The sequence below is a fragment of the Geotrypetes seraphini genome, chromosome 11 (assembly GCF_902459505.1).
Source record: "Geotrypetes seraphini chromosome 11, aGeoSer1.1, whole genome shotgun sequence".
Classification (NCBI taxonomy): Eukaryota; Metazoa; Chordata; class Amphibia; order Gymnophiona; family Dermophiidae; genus Geotrypetes; species Geotrypetes seraphini.
Genome location: NC_047094.1, coordinates 805,460 through 821,395, shown reverse-complemented (window position 1 = coordinate 821,395; position 15,936 = coordinate 805,460). Strand labels below are relative to the sequence as shown.

Sequence of the window (15,936 nt, the reverse complement as noted above, 5' to 3'; positions counted from 1 at the left end):
TCTCATCTGTACCCTCTTCAGAAGAAATTCTATGATGTGATACCTGCCAGAAAACCACCTCAGGAGTAGCCTTTATGCTCTGGAGCTTGCTTTCAGAGGGGCTCTGTCTAACTAAGACTACCTCTACTTCAGGAAGCAGGTAAATTCCTGGCTCTTCGCCCAAGCCTTGACCATACCCTGATTCTGCACCTAGACTAACTTGTTTCATACTCTGTACCTTAGACCAGTTCCTCATATCTTTTGCACTGTACAAAGAACTTGCCTTGAATTTAGCCACTCATCTGTTTATCCTAACTAGCTCTATATATTTGCACTTGGCTCCTCGGCTGCATGGTAAGCTGTATTGTAGAAAAAAAACATTAACACATCTGTTGTTTGAATATTCTAATGCTTGCTCATTAGGTGTTTTCATTGATATTTATGTTGGAATCATTAACTGTTTAAATAAAATGCTTTTAAATGTGTATGTTTTTGATACTGTTTCATGGTAGTCTTACCAGGTTTCAATTTGCTGTTTTTAAGTTTACTTCATATTGCATTTGTTTATATTTGATCATTTCACTATTATGCTGTTAACAGAATTGTAAGTTTAAGTTAAACTGCACCTGCTGTACACCACCTTGGGTGAATCTCTTCATAAAGGTGGTTAATAAAGCCCAGTAATTATGATGAGAGCTAGATAGGAATGTGTAAAAATACTGCTACACCTTGAGTTTTGGCCAGGTACTAGTGACCTGGATTGGCCACCGTGAGAACGGGCTACTGGGCTTGATGGACCATTGGTCTGACCCAGTACGGCTATTCTTATGATCATGCTTAGAAGAGGGTATGCTGATGCTTCTGTGTCCTTTGTGAGGTCTATTCTCTTAACAAATAATGTCTTGTTTTTCTTGTAGGGGGCTTCTCCACACGTCCTTTTGTCAGAAGTGTGCAAAGACAGAGCTTGTCTGCACGTTTCTCAGTAACCAGCCCACTGGCAGCCAATGAGAATGGGTTCAGACCATCCTGGTCACTAGCTGCCAAGCTCCACATGCGTTCCAGCTCTCCATCACAGTTTTCCATGGACTCTCCTGTTACGCTGGAGAAGATTGGTGAGACAAGTGATGACAAGGTTTCCACATCCTGCTTTGGGAGCTTACGGAACTTGTCCACCAGCCACAGTGAGTCCACGGACAGCACCAGACGTGACTGCCAGCCCTCAGGAAGAGCACCACTTGCAGTCATGGAAGGGGCATTGCGTAGTGAATCACCTGGTAAGAAAGCAAGTGCAAATGTTTTGGATCCGATTGTAAAGCGTACATCTCATCTGGAGAAGAGAAGCCCCAGGTCTGATGTCTTGGAGAATGGCAACCACATTGCCTTTGTGGATCAGAGTGACTCCGCAGAGAGCTCTCCTGTGAGAGAGGGGCAACACCGCAGTGTCTCAGGTTTACTGTCACAAAAGGGAGAAAAGAGAGCCACAGCCAAAGGTGTTCCTTCTACAGCTACAAGTACCAGAGATGAAAAAGTATCTCTGATTAATCAGCAACCAACACATGGCACCATTGCCCCAAAGAGCTCCAGAAGAAGTGTTGGGTCACGACGTTCATCTACTGGACCCTTAGTGGGTCAGCCAAAAAAGGAAACGCCAAAAAAGCAAGACATGACAAAATCAGTGGCATCACAAAAGCCAAAGCAAGTGATTGTGCCAGTATCTGCCACACCACAGAAGATTGCTGACTCAAGCTTCTCTGTAGGGAGAGATTCGGGCTCCTCATCTACTGTCAAAAGGCGAGCTTCAGAGAGAGCTCTCAGCAGGGAGGCATCTAAAATTAGCTTGGGCTCTGACAAAACTAGCACTGCCTGCAATTCCAAAGGTGTCAGCTCCGTGCGGATTCCACATCCCAAGCCTGGTGAGCATGTAAGGAGCTCTTCTATGGCAAGCCTACGTTCCCTGCATGGGACTAGCAGATCCACACTGAAAAGGGATAGCAAATCCGAAGATAAAGGACTGTCTTTCCTGAAGTCAGCCCTGAGACAGAAGGAGACACGTCAGTCAGCTGACTTGGGGAAAACAACTCTGTTGTCCAAAAGAGCACATGGGGGCTCCTGTCGCTCAGTTGTCAAAAACACTACAGATGAGAAATTGGAGAGAAACAGACAGCTTCTTTGTTCTGATGGGCCAACAGCTAAAGTATCTACTTCTGGGAAACATTCTTTATTGTCATCACACAAACGCAAAACTTCCCTAGGGGAGAGCGCCAGTGGACTAAAAACAGCAGAGACAACATTGAGAAAATTCCCTTCCAGCATGAGTTCTTCCACAAAAGCAGCCTCAAAGCCTCAGTGAAACCTGCTGCTTTTCTGGGGTTCAACATCTATAAAGAATCTGCTGAAACTTTTCAAACCAAAACAGGCATATCTTCTAGCACAATCATGGGCATTGTGGAAAGAGTCCTGCCATTTTGCTGGCTTGTGCTCACCGTAATTGCTGCTGTTTGACACAGCACACAATTATACCTTGATGTCTCTGTGGATCAGCTTCTCTGGTTTGTATTGGTTGCAGAGGAATCTCACTGTCTTATTCTGCAATTAGACCAAAAAATTAGCCATAGACAAAAGTATGCCAGCGGACCAAAAGAGCCACGTGGCATTTATTCCTACAGCACTTGACAGAGATCCACAAATTATATTTCTTGAACTCATAATCATTGAAAAGTCAGTTAAACTTATTGGTTCTGTGCAATAATGGTTAATCTGATGGGTAAGGCAGGATTGGGAAAGAGATGTCTTTAAAAATAGGTGATGCAAAGGTTAAGATGAAAATGAAAAAAAAAAAAAATCTTAGTTGAATGAGTAGAGATCTGGAAAATATAACAAGGGAGTGAACTGGGACAGGATCCCAGCCTCAGTGGCAGAGTGGGATCCCATGCTGTCATTCCTGGTATTCCCTGGAAGCTGGGACAGGAACCCAGCAGCAGTGATAGTGCTGGTGCTGCTTGGTGTATACAGGAGAACTTTTTGCCATATGTGGGCTGTGTGTTGCACTCTTGCTGTGCCTTTTATTACAGGTATGTAGGGGAGATTTGGACGGTGGCTAGGCCCACAGTTGGAGCTTTCTACCATGCCTGGGCTGACTGTAGGAGTTGTGCATAGAAGAGCTTTTTTACTATGGCCGGGCTGAATGTTGGAAGTATGCATTTATGCAATAGCCATGCTGAGTGATGGGGGGTATATGGGAGAGCTTTATACAGTACTGTGTGCATTCAGATTGGAGCCAGGCCAAGTGACAGAGTCATGTGGGAGAGCTCTCTGCTGTAGCCAGGTAAGCAGTGAAGATTAACTAGATTAAGTGTTGGAGATGCAAGGGACAGCTTGCTTTTCTTATATAAGCATTCTCCCAAGAAATTTGGGGTCTTGATGTGATGATTGTAACAGTTTTGAAAGAAATGTGAATAGTCTTATAGGATGAGAGCAACAGTGAGAAGGTCGTCAAGATAGTGTTGGCCACAGTGGGAGGGGAAGACTGTAGGAGCATATATGTTTTAGAGGTGTTGATACCACTGAAAGATGTCCTGGGTCAGAGGTGATGGGAATTGTGCAAAGTTTTTCATAACTGCACTTTTGGGATCATGATGAGAATGTGAATGTCTTGTAGAAAGAGGGGATTAATTAAAACAACATGAGGGGACTTGTGAGAATGATAGGAGTAATGCAAGGAGACTTGGAAAGACATTATGAAATAGCTGGATGTCTCATAGCTTGTAGCATAAGCATTTGCTAATAATGACTGGAGTGATGGGGCTTTGTTAGAGGGAGTTTTACGAGCAGGATAAGATTTCTTTTAGAGTGTGTGTGTGATGTGGGGGGAAGGGGGTGGGTAGCAATGGGAGCAGTATGAAAGATCTTGGGAGTAAGCGGGAGTAGTACAAAATTTCTCCTAACTGAGATGTTGATCAGTAAGAAAGATTTGGGTTGTCTCTTAGGGCTGAGGTTTCTTTTCTGGAGGAAAAGTCCATAGTCTGTTATTGAGAAAGACATGGGGGAAGCCACTGCTTGCCCTGTATCGGTAGCATGGAATATTGCTACTCTTTGGGTTTTGGACAGGTACTAGTGACCTGGATTGACCACCGTGAGAACGGGCTACTGGGCTTGATGGACCATTGGTCCGACCCAGTAAGGCTATTCTTATGTTCTTTTGAAGAGTCATGAGAAAGTGAAAGTAATCTTGGGGTGGGCCATAATGGAAGTAATGAGAGGTGCCTTGGGATGTGAATAGCTTTTATGGCGGGTGAAGCCAGTGTATAGAGTTTTGAAGGCAGCAGCATAAATTCAATTTCTGTTATGTCCCTTCTGAATTCCATACGCTAGGTGTTCAATCCCAAGCCGCAATTCGGCAGTTGCAGAAATCCAACATTTTTCTGAGCCCATGCGCCACCCCCTTAGTAACACAGTTAATGACGGCAAATAAAGACCCGAATGGTCCATCTAGTCTGCCTAACCATACACTCTATAAATTAATGATTTAATTTAAAGTGTTCTTTTTCTTACATATTTCTGGGCCAGAAAGCCAGAGCTCTGCCCGGTACTGTACTTAGGTCCCATCTACTGGAGTATGATTATGATTATTGAGAGCTTCTATACTACTCATGACTGGGGAGTCAATTCAGAGCAGTTTACATGAGCCTCTGCAAAGGCTCTACACTACATGAGCTTCTGTAAAGGTGTTATGATACATTAGCTTCTGTAAAGATGTTACCGTCAAAGCACACTCCAGCCCATCTAAACCAACCTAGCCCAGCCCATCCTCAACTGAATGGCCATACACAGGACACAGACTTTGTAGTATACCATTATTTTCTGATTAGAGATCCTCTGTGTTCATCCCATGCTTTTTTGAACTCTGTCACTGTTTTCTTCTCCACCTCACTCGGGAGCACATTCTAGGCATCATCCACCTTCTCCGTAAAGAAGAATTTCCTAATATTTCATAAAATTACTCATGAGTCTACCACCCCTCAACCTCAAATTATGTCCTCTGGTTTCACCATTTCCCTTTCTCTGGAAAAGATTTTGTTATGTGTTAAAACCTTTCAAATATTTGAATGTCTGAATCATATCTCCCCTGTCCCTCCTTACCTCTAGGGCAGCAGTATCAAACTCAAACCTTTTGCAGGGCCACATTTTGGATTTGTAGGTACTTGGAGGGCTGCAGAAAAAAATAATGTTTTATTAAAGAAATGTTTATAAATATTTCCTTAATTGCTTCTGATAATTTCAGCTATACTCAGCTGAAAGCAGTGCAACATGCAGAAAGTGAAAAACTATCAAAGTATCAACTGCAAGAGACAAGATTTTGGACCAACTATTTTGAGACCCTCGGTATTATAAAGAATGAATCTTTATGGAAATCTTGTGCTTTTAAGTGTCCAGCGGTCACGTCTGCAACTGCCTTCAGCTCTCACCTCCTACAGCACCAGACACACGCACAAAAATTGTACTGCCTCCAATGGTTGCCTTATGTTCTGGAATATTGCCCACCTCACTGCTGTAACCTCATGCAAGCGATTGCCTGCTTGTACGCGGTTGTCCTCTCCATTCCACCTCACAATCGTGTACAGATGCAGAAAAGTGCTTGCGTGAGGTTATAGCGACTGCCGGACACTTAAGGCATAAGTTTTCCATAAAGAATCGTTCTTTATAATACCTAGGGCTTCAAAATAGTAACTGGCGGGCTGCGAGTTTGAGATCACTGCTCTAAGGTATACATATTCAGAGCTTCCGCTGGGGAGAATCAACTGCCTGCTTTCTTTTAAAAATAAGCAGAGGGACCAGCCACCACTATCGGGAGCCCATCAACCAGATCCTGCCGGGTGTCTGAGCTCCGCCCCTACCCCCCCCCCCCCCGCAGTCTGCTGGGGAGAATCAACTGCCTGCTTTCTTTTAAAAACAAGCAGAGGGACCAGCCACCACTATCGGGAGCCCATCAACCCGTTCCTGCCGGGTGTCTGAGCCCCGTCCTCCCCCCGCAGTCCGCTGGGGAGAATCAACTGCCTGCTTTCTTTTAAAAACAAGCAGAGGGATCAGCCACCACTATCGGGAGATCATCGACCTGATCCTGCCAAGTATCTGTGCTCCGCCAAATAACTACCTGCTTTTTATTTACAAGCAGCGGGGTCAGCCATCGCCACTACAGAGAGCCCATCGACCCGATCCTACGATTAAGAACTGCCTGCCTGCATATCTAACTGCTAGGCATATGTTACCATCAGAGTCATACGATTACTAGATGAAAATTTAACCACTAGATGTATGTGTAATTGGTGAAGTCTTGAATTAGGACTACTTAGGAATTTTTGAGGCATATGTTATCATCAGAGACACAAATAGCTGTTAAATGCATGAGTAACTGATAGCTGCATGTGTAATTACTAGAGACTTGTCGTAGAACTGCTTAAGATCTATATCCCTTTGGACCACCTTCAAAACCTACACCAATCCAGTCAACAACCATACAAACAATAACTCAAGAATTTACAGGGAAATCATTACACTTCTGTGCTAGGAAGAAATACCATACCCTGCAAACATGAATCTCCTCCTGATTTTCCTGATCTGTCTGCTAATTGGCAACATCAAAGATGTTAACTTCCTCCACCCACAATCACAATCAATCAACTACCCGGATCTCTCACTTTTACACATCTCTATTCTACAAGAAAACATAACAAATCACATTACTGCTATCTCAAATAAAAGAAGACACCAACGAACCCTTAAAAAAAGAATAAGGCAAGTAAAACCCATCAAAACCAATACCGCTACCAAATCTATCAAACCCACATCTGTCCCTTGTGCATACCTTAATACTAGATCTGTCAGGAATAAAGTCTTCCTAATTAATGATTGGATCATTAACAAGGAAATAGCCTGCCTTTTACTAACTGAAACATGGTTACTATCAGAATATGATCCAATAATAATTGACCTCCTACCAGACAATTTAAAAATCCTTACGCTAAACCGCGTGGGAAAAAAAGGAGGAGGTCAAGCAATTATTCTTAAAGATAGATTTGAGTTCGAACTATTAGATTCCAAAATGACCGACCAACTAGAAATTCTAGCCTGTAAAATTAGCAACCGTCATCTAGAAGAATCCCTATCATGCATATTATTCTATGTCCCACCAAAAAGCTGGCCAAAAGCCAACAAAGACTTCTGTGCATTTGTCCTAAACAATTCACTCGGTTCTTCTTACAATATCATCGCAGGAGACATAAACTTACACCTAGATGAAGAGTTCAATACAAACGCGAAAGAGTTTAAAAACTTTCTATCCCTACTCAATTACAACCTCCCTCTACCCACACAAACACATGAAAAAGGCCATCAATTAGATATGGTAGCCATGTCCACAAAGGACATCCCAAACCCTGCCATCTCTATATGTAAAGGCACCTGGTGTCATGATATCTGATCTGATCATTTTACTTATTATTTCAAGCTAATCTGGTCTTATTCTAAATCTAAAACACGCCCAATAATAAAAAGAGAACATCACACCAGAGGCTATATTAATCCAATAGATTTCTGGTCACAATATGAATTGCAATCAGAGATAGAAGAAGGAATCGATTTCTGGGATCACTGGATGACAACCAGCACATCCATTTTAGATAAAATCGCCCCTATACGCAATAGCAAAAGCAATGCAAATAAATATAACAAATGGTGTGACACTGAACTTCTAAAACTGAAACAACTAGCTAGACGACTAGAAAGAACTTGGAAAAAAACAGGAGAACTAACAGACCGTAACAAATGGAGAGCTAACATAAAAATAAATCTACAAATAAATGATAAAAGACAAACGTAAAGCATTCTACTCAATTAAAATCAACTCATCTTGTAATGGTTTACAAGGAATCAATACAAAAGAGCTATTCAACCTGATCACAAATTTATTTGACACCGCTCGCTACACCACACCCACACACAACTCTAAGTTACCCTCTGCAAATGACTTAGCACTACACTTCGATTCGAAAATTAAAAACCTTAGAATTCATTGTTCAACAAACGACCCTAGTGATCATCCAATGCCTATCACCCAAGGAAATGATACACCGGCAGACATGATCTGGAGCTCCTTTCAAGATTTAGAGTGGAACAATTACAACAGACTATATAACAAATACTCTAAATCCTATTGCGTTCTGGACTCATGCCCCCCAGAAATCATGAAAGCGGCACCTTTAGAATTTAAACTATCGTTGATGCAATATTTGGCTCATAACCTAAAAACTGGGAAGTTCCTCTCTAATAATGGTCACATAATAATAATCCCAATTCTAAAAAATCGAAAAGAATCTTCAGCTATAATATCCAACTACAGACCAGTAGCATCGATTCCGTTTATTGTAAAAATTATGGAGGGATTGGTACACACCCAACTGATGGATTATCTGGATCAGTTCTTTCTCCTGCATGAAACTCAATCCGGTTTTAGAACGTTATTCAGTACTGAGACAGTAATTGCGTTTATTTTAGGCAATCTGCGCCTACTGTTTAGTAAGGGCCTTAATGCCCTGGTTATGCAATTCGATATGAGTTCTGCCTTTGATCTAGTAGACCACGGGAAATTGCTGCAATGCCTAGACGCCATTGGTATCAGGGACGAGGTGCTGAATTGGTTCCTTGGCTTCCTTATGTCCCGCACTTATCAAGTACGTTTTAATTATGAACTTTCAGATACCTGGAGCAATCCATCCGGTGTGCCACAAGGGTCTCCGCTATCTCCATTGCTCTTCAAAGTCTACATGTCCTCACTAGGCACGCAGCTAACCCAGTTAGGGATAAAACTATTTAGTTATGCAGATGATTTTACGATCATCATCCCATTCGTTAATTCTATTTCTGAAACTATTCCTAAAGCTTCAGAAGCCATAAACGTGATGGAGCACTGGATGACAACCTTTAGGCTCAAACTTAATTCAGAAAAGACAACTTTCTTCGTTGCTTCACCACATCCGCTTGACACCAAATCTCCACTATATATCTATAATCTTAATTACCCTATCCAACCTACCATAAAGATACTAGGTGAAACTTTGGATTAGTGCCTAACCATGAGAGACCAGGTGGACTCCTTGATCAGAAAGGGATTTTTCACTCTCTGGAAACTCAGATCCATTAAAGCTTATTTCGATACAGCGGCATTCAGAACCCTAGTCCAATCCCTCGTACTGAGTCTACTTGACTACTGCAACATCGCCTATTTAGCAATTTCCCCAAAGAACATGCAGCATTTACAATTGATGCAAAATGCAGCGGTCAAACTGATCTTTGGGCTGAGGAAGTTTGACCATGTGACACCCTACTACCGGCAGCTGCATTGGCTGCCAATGGAGGCGCGCGTAAAGTTTAAATTTGCCTGCTTCTGCTTCAAAGCACTACACGGACCTGCCCCTAAATATATAACTGACCTTTTTGTCTTCTCAGCCAACAGACACAAGAGAAGCTCACATTCCAACTTTGTTTCCCCCCCAGTGAGAGGTTGTAAACTGAAAAAACACCATGAACATCTTCTCTCACACCAAGCAGCATCATGGGGTAAAGACCTAGAACAATTGCTTTCGCCCACTACTTATGAGGAATTTAGGAAACGTCTGAAAACACACCTGTTCCTAAAGTATCTAGACAACTGATCCTCTCTTCTCTCTCCCCTCTATAGCGATTAACTTGTTCTATTGATCACTCTCTCCTCAAAAATGGATTTCCTGTCCTATTAACCCTCTTTCTTCCTCCCCTCTTAAAGTCAATCAATTTGTACCTTTGCTTAATCTTTGTAAACCGCATAGAACTTCATGGTATTGCAGTATATAAACTGTTATTATTATTATTATTCTCATATGTCTTTTGGTGCAAACCTCCTGAGAGCTAGAGAACCTATCCAGTTACAATTTCTGCAGGAAATGTTTCTGAGGCAGAAAATCCTTTTCCTCCTCTCAGCTGCTATTAAAACTTTTGACAGGCATTGCACTGCAGAACTGTGCGTACACCTCCATTATTTCCTATGGAAACCTTGGGGGTGGTTTGCTGAACGCTTAAAAAGTCCCCTATCTCCACAGACCCCCAAATCGCTATTTATTTTCGGGTTTTGTTTATTTGTGCTGTTTTTGGCACACATTCGCTGACAGCGGCCATCTTGGATTTTCATCAATCTTTTCTATTTCTCAGGCTTCGGTCAGGGACCATTCTCATATGCCTTTTTTCTTTCCCATTTCCAGTTTCTTGGTCTGGCTACAGATCAGTATGATATTCCAGACAGCTCTTTCTGCCCTTCTAATGCTATGTCTAAGCTTTATCTCCCGACTCCTGATTTTCAGCAGGTTTGACCAGCCTAAGGTAGATTCCGTCGTGATGCAGGTTTTCTGATGCACAGTCCTCCCTAGTGATGGGTGAGTGATGCTTAAAGACTTTCAGGATTGAAGGGTAGATAGTGGTGTCTTTAGGTATCAAAGCAGCGGTGACCACTTCATTTACGACGCAAGCCTGTCATGCCTGACTGCACAGTGCGTCCTCTGTGGAGATGTCTGCCTGTCCTCCGCTGGTGATGGATGGTATGGATTATGTGGCGGACACCCTTTATGATCTCATTTGCGTTCTTAGTAAAGTCTGCTTACGCAGTGTATGTGCACTGGACTCTGGTTTCGTCTTTGGGCTGGGGATGCTGTCTCTGAACAGATTTTCAAGGGCCAGCTTCTTTTTGGTAAAGGTCTAGATGTCCTCATCACTGGTGTTGCCGAGTGCTGCCCTAAGTCTCTCCCTGTGAACCAGTTTTGCTGGATGTCAGGAGGGGATTGTAGTGCTTTTGTTCCTTCCGCAGGTGTCGTCGGGGATCCGCAGGTTTTTCCTACCAGAGATATTCCCGTTACAATTCCAGGCATCCTCAGGTTCTCATGCAGCAGCTATGCTTAAAAACAAAAACAACCCGATGCCATTAGGGATCCGGTGGGGCTTCTTTATATTGAAGGCCAACTTCTCAGTTTTATCAGGAGTGGTCTTGACTTTTATTGGATCCGTGGGACCCCTTTTGCCTGCCCCCTGCTTTTTTTCTGAACTCCAGCTAGTCGGCCAGAACATTAGTCCAGGGTCACCGATACTCTGCAGTGTTTCTTAGACATCAGAGCAATGGAACCCATTTCAGAACACAGGGGTCTACTGGGACTGGTGCTATTTAACTTATTTATAAATGATCTGGTAATTGGAACAACAAGTGAAGTGATTAAATTTGCAGATGACGCTAAACTGTTCAAGTTTATTGTATTATTGTTTATTTGATTAATCGCTTACTCAAATTTCTAAGCGATGCACATATCATTAAAATTGTATACAACTAAAAGGGCATCAACACAGACAGATTAAACAGACTGTACATGCATAACATGATAAGGACTAACAGTACGAATATGTTAAAATGAAAGGAAAGGATGGGTAAGAAATACATATTGCTGATAGAAAAGAGAACAATTATGGTAAAAAACAATAGGGAGGGAATAAACAATGAACCTTGAGGTTATAAAAATGAAATGGAACTCCCAATTAGGCTGTTTTAGATATCAAAGGCATCCCTGAAAAAACTTTTTAGTTTGCTCTTAAATTTATCTAAATTGTTTTCTTCTCTTAAGTAAATAGGGAGGGAGTTCCATGTTTGCGGAGCCGTAACAGAGAAAATAAAATGTCGCCATGTATTAATAATTTTGAGTGAAGGAATAACTAATAAATGTTGATCAATAGATCTGAGTAATCTGGTTGGAGTATAGGGGATCAAAGATTTGTAAATGAAAGCTAGAGTTTTATATAACAGGGACTTAAAAGTAAACAGGCTTAGTTTATACTGTATACGATGTGCGACTGGGAGCCAGTGTGCTTTCTTAAGAAGGGAGTGACATGTTCAAAGTTGTTAAAATGCATGCGGATTGTGAAAAATTGCAAGCAGACCTTAGGAAATTGGAAGACTGGGCGTCCAAATGGCAGATGAAATTTAATGTGGACTAATGCAAAGTGATACACATTGGGAGGAATAAGCCAAATCACAGTTATTGGATGCTAGGGTCTGGGGGTTAGTGCCCAAGAAAAGGATCTGGGTGTTATCGTAGACAATACGATGAAATCTTCCGCCAATGTGTGGTGGCCAAAAGAGCAAACAGGATGCTAGGAATTATTAAAAAAAGGGATGGTTAGCAAGACTAAGAATGTTATAATGCCCCTGTATCACTCCATGGTACGACCTCATCTGGAATATTGCGTTCAATTCTGGTTTCCTTATCTCACATGTGTTAAACACAAGTGCTGCGGGCTGAATCCGGCCCACCTGGCCTTTTTATGTGGCCCGCAACAGTGCTCCTGAACTTCCCTTTCTCAGAGCTCAGCGTGTCCTCTCTCCTGCGCCAGTCTGACGTCACCGTCATGCCGGAAAGTCTGCTTGCATCGGCAGAGATTCGGCAGTGTTGTCCGTGGCTCCCTCTCCTGCCTTTTGTCTGCCACAGTCCACCTGGGTGGAAACAGGAAGTTGTGCGTCATTGGAGACAGACCGTGGCAGGCGAAAAGCAGGAAGGGGAGCCACGGACAACTCTGCCGAATCGCTGAGGCAGGCAGATTCCTCAATTTGGCGACGACTTCGGACCAGCGCTGGAGGGAAAGACATGCCAGGCTGTGAGGAGAGAGGGACCGGCGCTGGAGGGAAAGGCAAGCTGGGCTGTGAGGAGAGCGAGATGAAGGGAGAGAGAGGTTGGACCTGGGGTAGTGTGGAGAAAGAGGGAAAAAGATACTTGAAGGGAGAACCGTTGGGAATAGAGAGGAGAAATGGTGGATCTGGGGGGAGGGAAGCAGGCAGACAGGGGGAGAGATGGGATGGGGGGCAGTTGGGAAGAGAAAGAGAGAGAAGTTGGATCTGGAGATGGAAGGGAGGGAGAAATGTTAGGCTTGGGGGTGCAAGGGAGAGAGAGATGCAGCATCTCTCTTTTTTTTTTTTCCCTTTCCATCTCATTGTTCAGTATCAAGGGGGGAGGGAAGAAGAACAACAGAAAAGAGAGGGAGCAAAATGTTGGACCAAGAGGAGAGAGGAGGAGAGATAGAAGGAAATAAGAGATTGGGAAAGGAGTGAGATGGGAAATGGGTGAACTACAGAATAAGAGAAGATGGAAAATTGATAGGTAGCTGAAAATTTAAAAAGTAGAAGGATGAGAGAGGCAATATTTGAGTGAACAGAGACAGAAAAGGAGAAAAGTTGATAGGGAAAAATCAATATGTTGGAGACAGTGACTAGAGCAAGAGAGAAGAGGAGAAAAAAATAAACAGACACTGGAAAGAGAATTAGAAGATTTACAAAATCAGAAAGAGAAACCTGGACTAAAAGCAAAATGACCAGATAACAAAAGGTAGAAAAAATAATTTTATTTTCTGTTTTGTGATTACAATATGTCAAATTTGAAATGTATATCTTGTCATAGCTGATGTTAAACAGCAAGCGTGAACTAGGACCTAAAAGAAAGGAAAAGTCTTTTTTATTTATTTTGTAGCCGGCTTGCGGTAGGAGAGGTTGTATTCCTATACTTCTACTAAGACTAACCCCTCCTTTATTGGCACAGTGTGGGTTTTGGCTGTGGCGGCGATTGATCCGATGCTCACAGAAGTCCTGTGAGCATCGGAGCCATCACTGGCGCTGGGGCCCACGCTGTGCGTCAGCAAACGAGGGGGTAAGTATCTTAATAAAAAATCCGGCTCATGACTTAGCCTGTGTTTTAGATTTTGGCCCCTTTTGTGATTTGAGTTTGACACCCCTGCCTTATCTCAAGAAAGATATAGCAGGACTAGAAAAGGTTGAAAGAAGAGCGACAAAGATGATAAAGGGGAAGGAATTCCTCTTGTATGAGGAAAGACTAAAAAGGTTGGGGCTCTTCATCTTGAAAAAGAGACAGCTGAGTGAAGATATGATTGAAGTCTACAAAATCTGAGTGGAGTAGAATAGGTACAAGTGGATTGATTTTTCACTCCATCAGAAATTATAAAGATTAGGGGGACACTCGATAAAATTACAGGAAAATACTTTTAAAACCAATAGGAGGAATTTTTTTTTTTCACCCAGAGAATAGTTAAGCTCTGGAACGCATTGCCAGAGGTTGTGATAAGAACGGAAAGCGTAGCTGGTTTGAAGAAAGGTTTGGACAATTTTCTGGAGGAAAAGTCCATAATCTGCTATTGAGAAAGATATGGGGGAAGCCTTTTCTTGTCCTGGATCGGTAGCATGGAATGTTGCTATTCCTTGGGTATTGGCCAGGTACTAGGGACCTGGATTGGCCACTGTGAGTACGGGCTACTGAGCTTGATGGACCATTGGTCTGACCCAGTAAGGCTTTTCTTATATTCTTGAGGATGTCTCATTTCGGCATGGTAACAGAGTGCACAGTGATCATTTCTTTATTTTTATATACCGTTTATCAGTCAAGTTTCTGTGTTAGCTGCGGTCTCTCTATGAGAGTTTCTGGCATCCTTGGATCTCTGAGTCGAATATTCCGATTTACCCGGAGCGTCACAGGTTTCTGCATTTTTCCCATTTTCTGCAGCAGGATTTCCAGTATGTAGCTCTGCCCTTTTGCCTTGCGATGGCGCCCTGTACTCTCCCCAAGGTGATAGTAGTTGTAGCAGCTATTCTCCGCTTGCAGTGGGTCCAGGTCCATCTTTTCATAGACAGCTGGTTGATCCAGACTCCCATCTTGTCAGGAGTGCAAATGTGCAGTGGAGATAGTCGTGTCTTTGCTGCAGGTGTTGGCCACTTCAGGAAGAGCCGCTTGATGCACTCCAAGTCCATGGAGTATCGGGGCCTTCTTTTCGACACCAGTCATGTGTTTCTTCCCGAGGCACGGAGACAGAAACTTGAACAACAGATCAGAGATCTCCTAGACCATCTGGCTCTTATGGCCTGGAATTATATGAAGGTTCTGGGGTCAATGGCAGCCTTGGAGGTGCTCCTGGACCAGAGCACATATGTGCCCTTTAAAGCAGTCCCTCCTCTCTTGGTGGTCTCTGCAGCGTCAACCCCTTCAGATGCCATTTCCCTGGATGGTGCCAGCTCGCAGCAGCTTGAGCTGGTGGCCTCAGGGGGAGACTGTCTGCCAGGGCTGGCTTCTTTGGATTTCTGAGTGGATGACTCTCATGATGGATGCCAGCCTGTTGGGTTGGGGTGCTCACTGATGGGACTGTTCCTTTCAAGGGCAGTGGACTCCTCGTCCAAAACGTTGGTTGATCATTCTTCTGAAGCTTTGGGCAATTTGGCTGGCGCTACTTGCTCTACAGACTCTACTGGAAGGAAAAGTGGTGCGAGTATTCTCTGACCGCCACAGCAGTGGCATGCATAAATCATCAAGGGAGCATAAGAAACGCTTCCTTGGCCCAGGAGGCTAGTATACTGTTCTGCTGGGCAGAAGTACATCTTCTGTCTCTCTTGGCGGCCCATGTGGCCGGAGTCATCAATGTTCAGACAGACTTCCTCAGCCGACAGGTCCTAGATCCGGGAGAATGATCCCTCTCACAAAAGGTGTTCTATCTGATCATACAGTGCTGGGGTCAGCTCTAGATGGACTTGATGGCTTCAGCAGATAACTCGGCCAGGTGCTGTTTCAGTCAAGAAACACAACGTGGAAGCCTTGGGCTGGCTGCCTTGGTTCAGCCCAGGCTGGCTCACGAGCTCCTGTATGTATTCCTTCTGTGGCCCCTGGTCAGTTGGGTCATCTTCCGGATAGTGCTGCATCCTGGCCTGGTGATTCTAGTAAGTCCGGATTGGCTTCATTGCCCATGGTATGTGGATCTTGTCTGTCTTCAGTGGGATAAGAAACTTCAGCTCCCTCTTTTTTGCTACCTTCTCAGTCGGGGGCCAGTGCTTATGGAGAACCCATG

At 43.4% G+C, this 15,936-nt stretch overlaps 1 protein-coding gene across 5 annotated transcripts in view; it reads left to right on the top strand.

The window, feature by feature from the left end:
• Window positions 1-15,936, top strand: part of USP31 (ubiquitin specific peptidase 31) — a 377,558-nt gene that overhangs the window by 191,497 nt on the left and 170,125 nt on the right. For 2 of the 5 annotated variants that reach the window (XR_004536457.1, XR_004536456.1), the window contains exon 16: window positions 897-2,528. Coding sequence is in view for 2 of the 5 variants with exons in the window: in XM_033914358.1 (XP_033770249.1) it covers window positions 897-2,329 (1,433 nt within the window). In the remaining 3 variants the exon portion in view is untranslated. Of the gene's footprint in view, window positions 1-896; window positions 3,829-15,936 lie in introns of those variants that run through there. The other 3 variants (XM_033914358.1, XM_033914359.1, XR_004536455.1) reach the window with 2 other exon arrangements.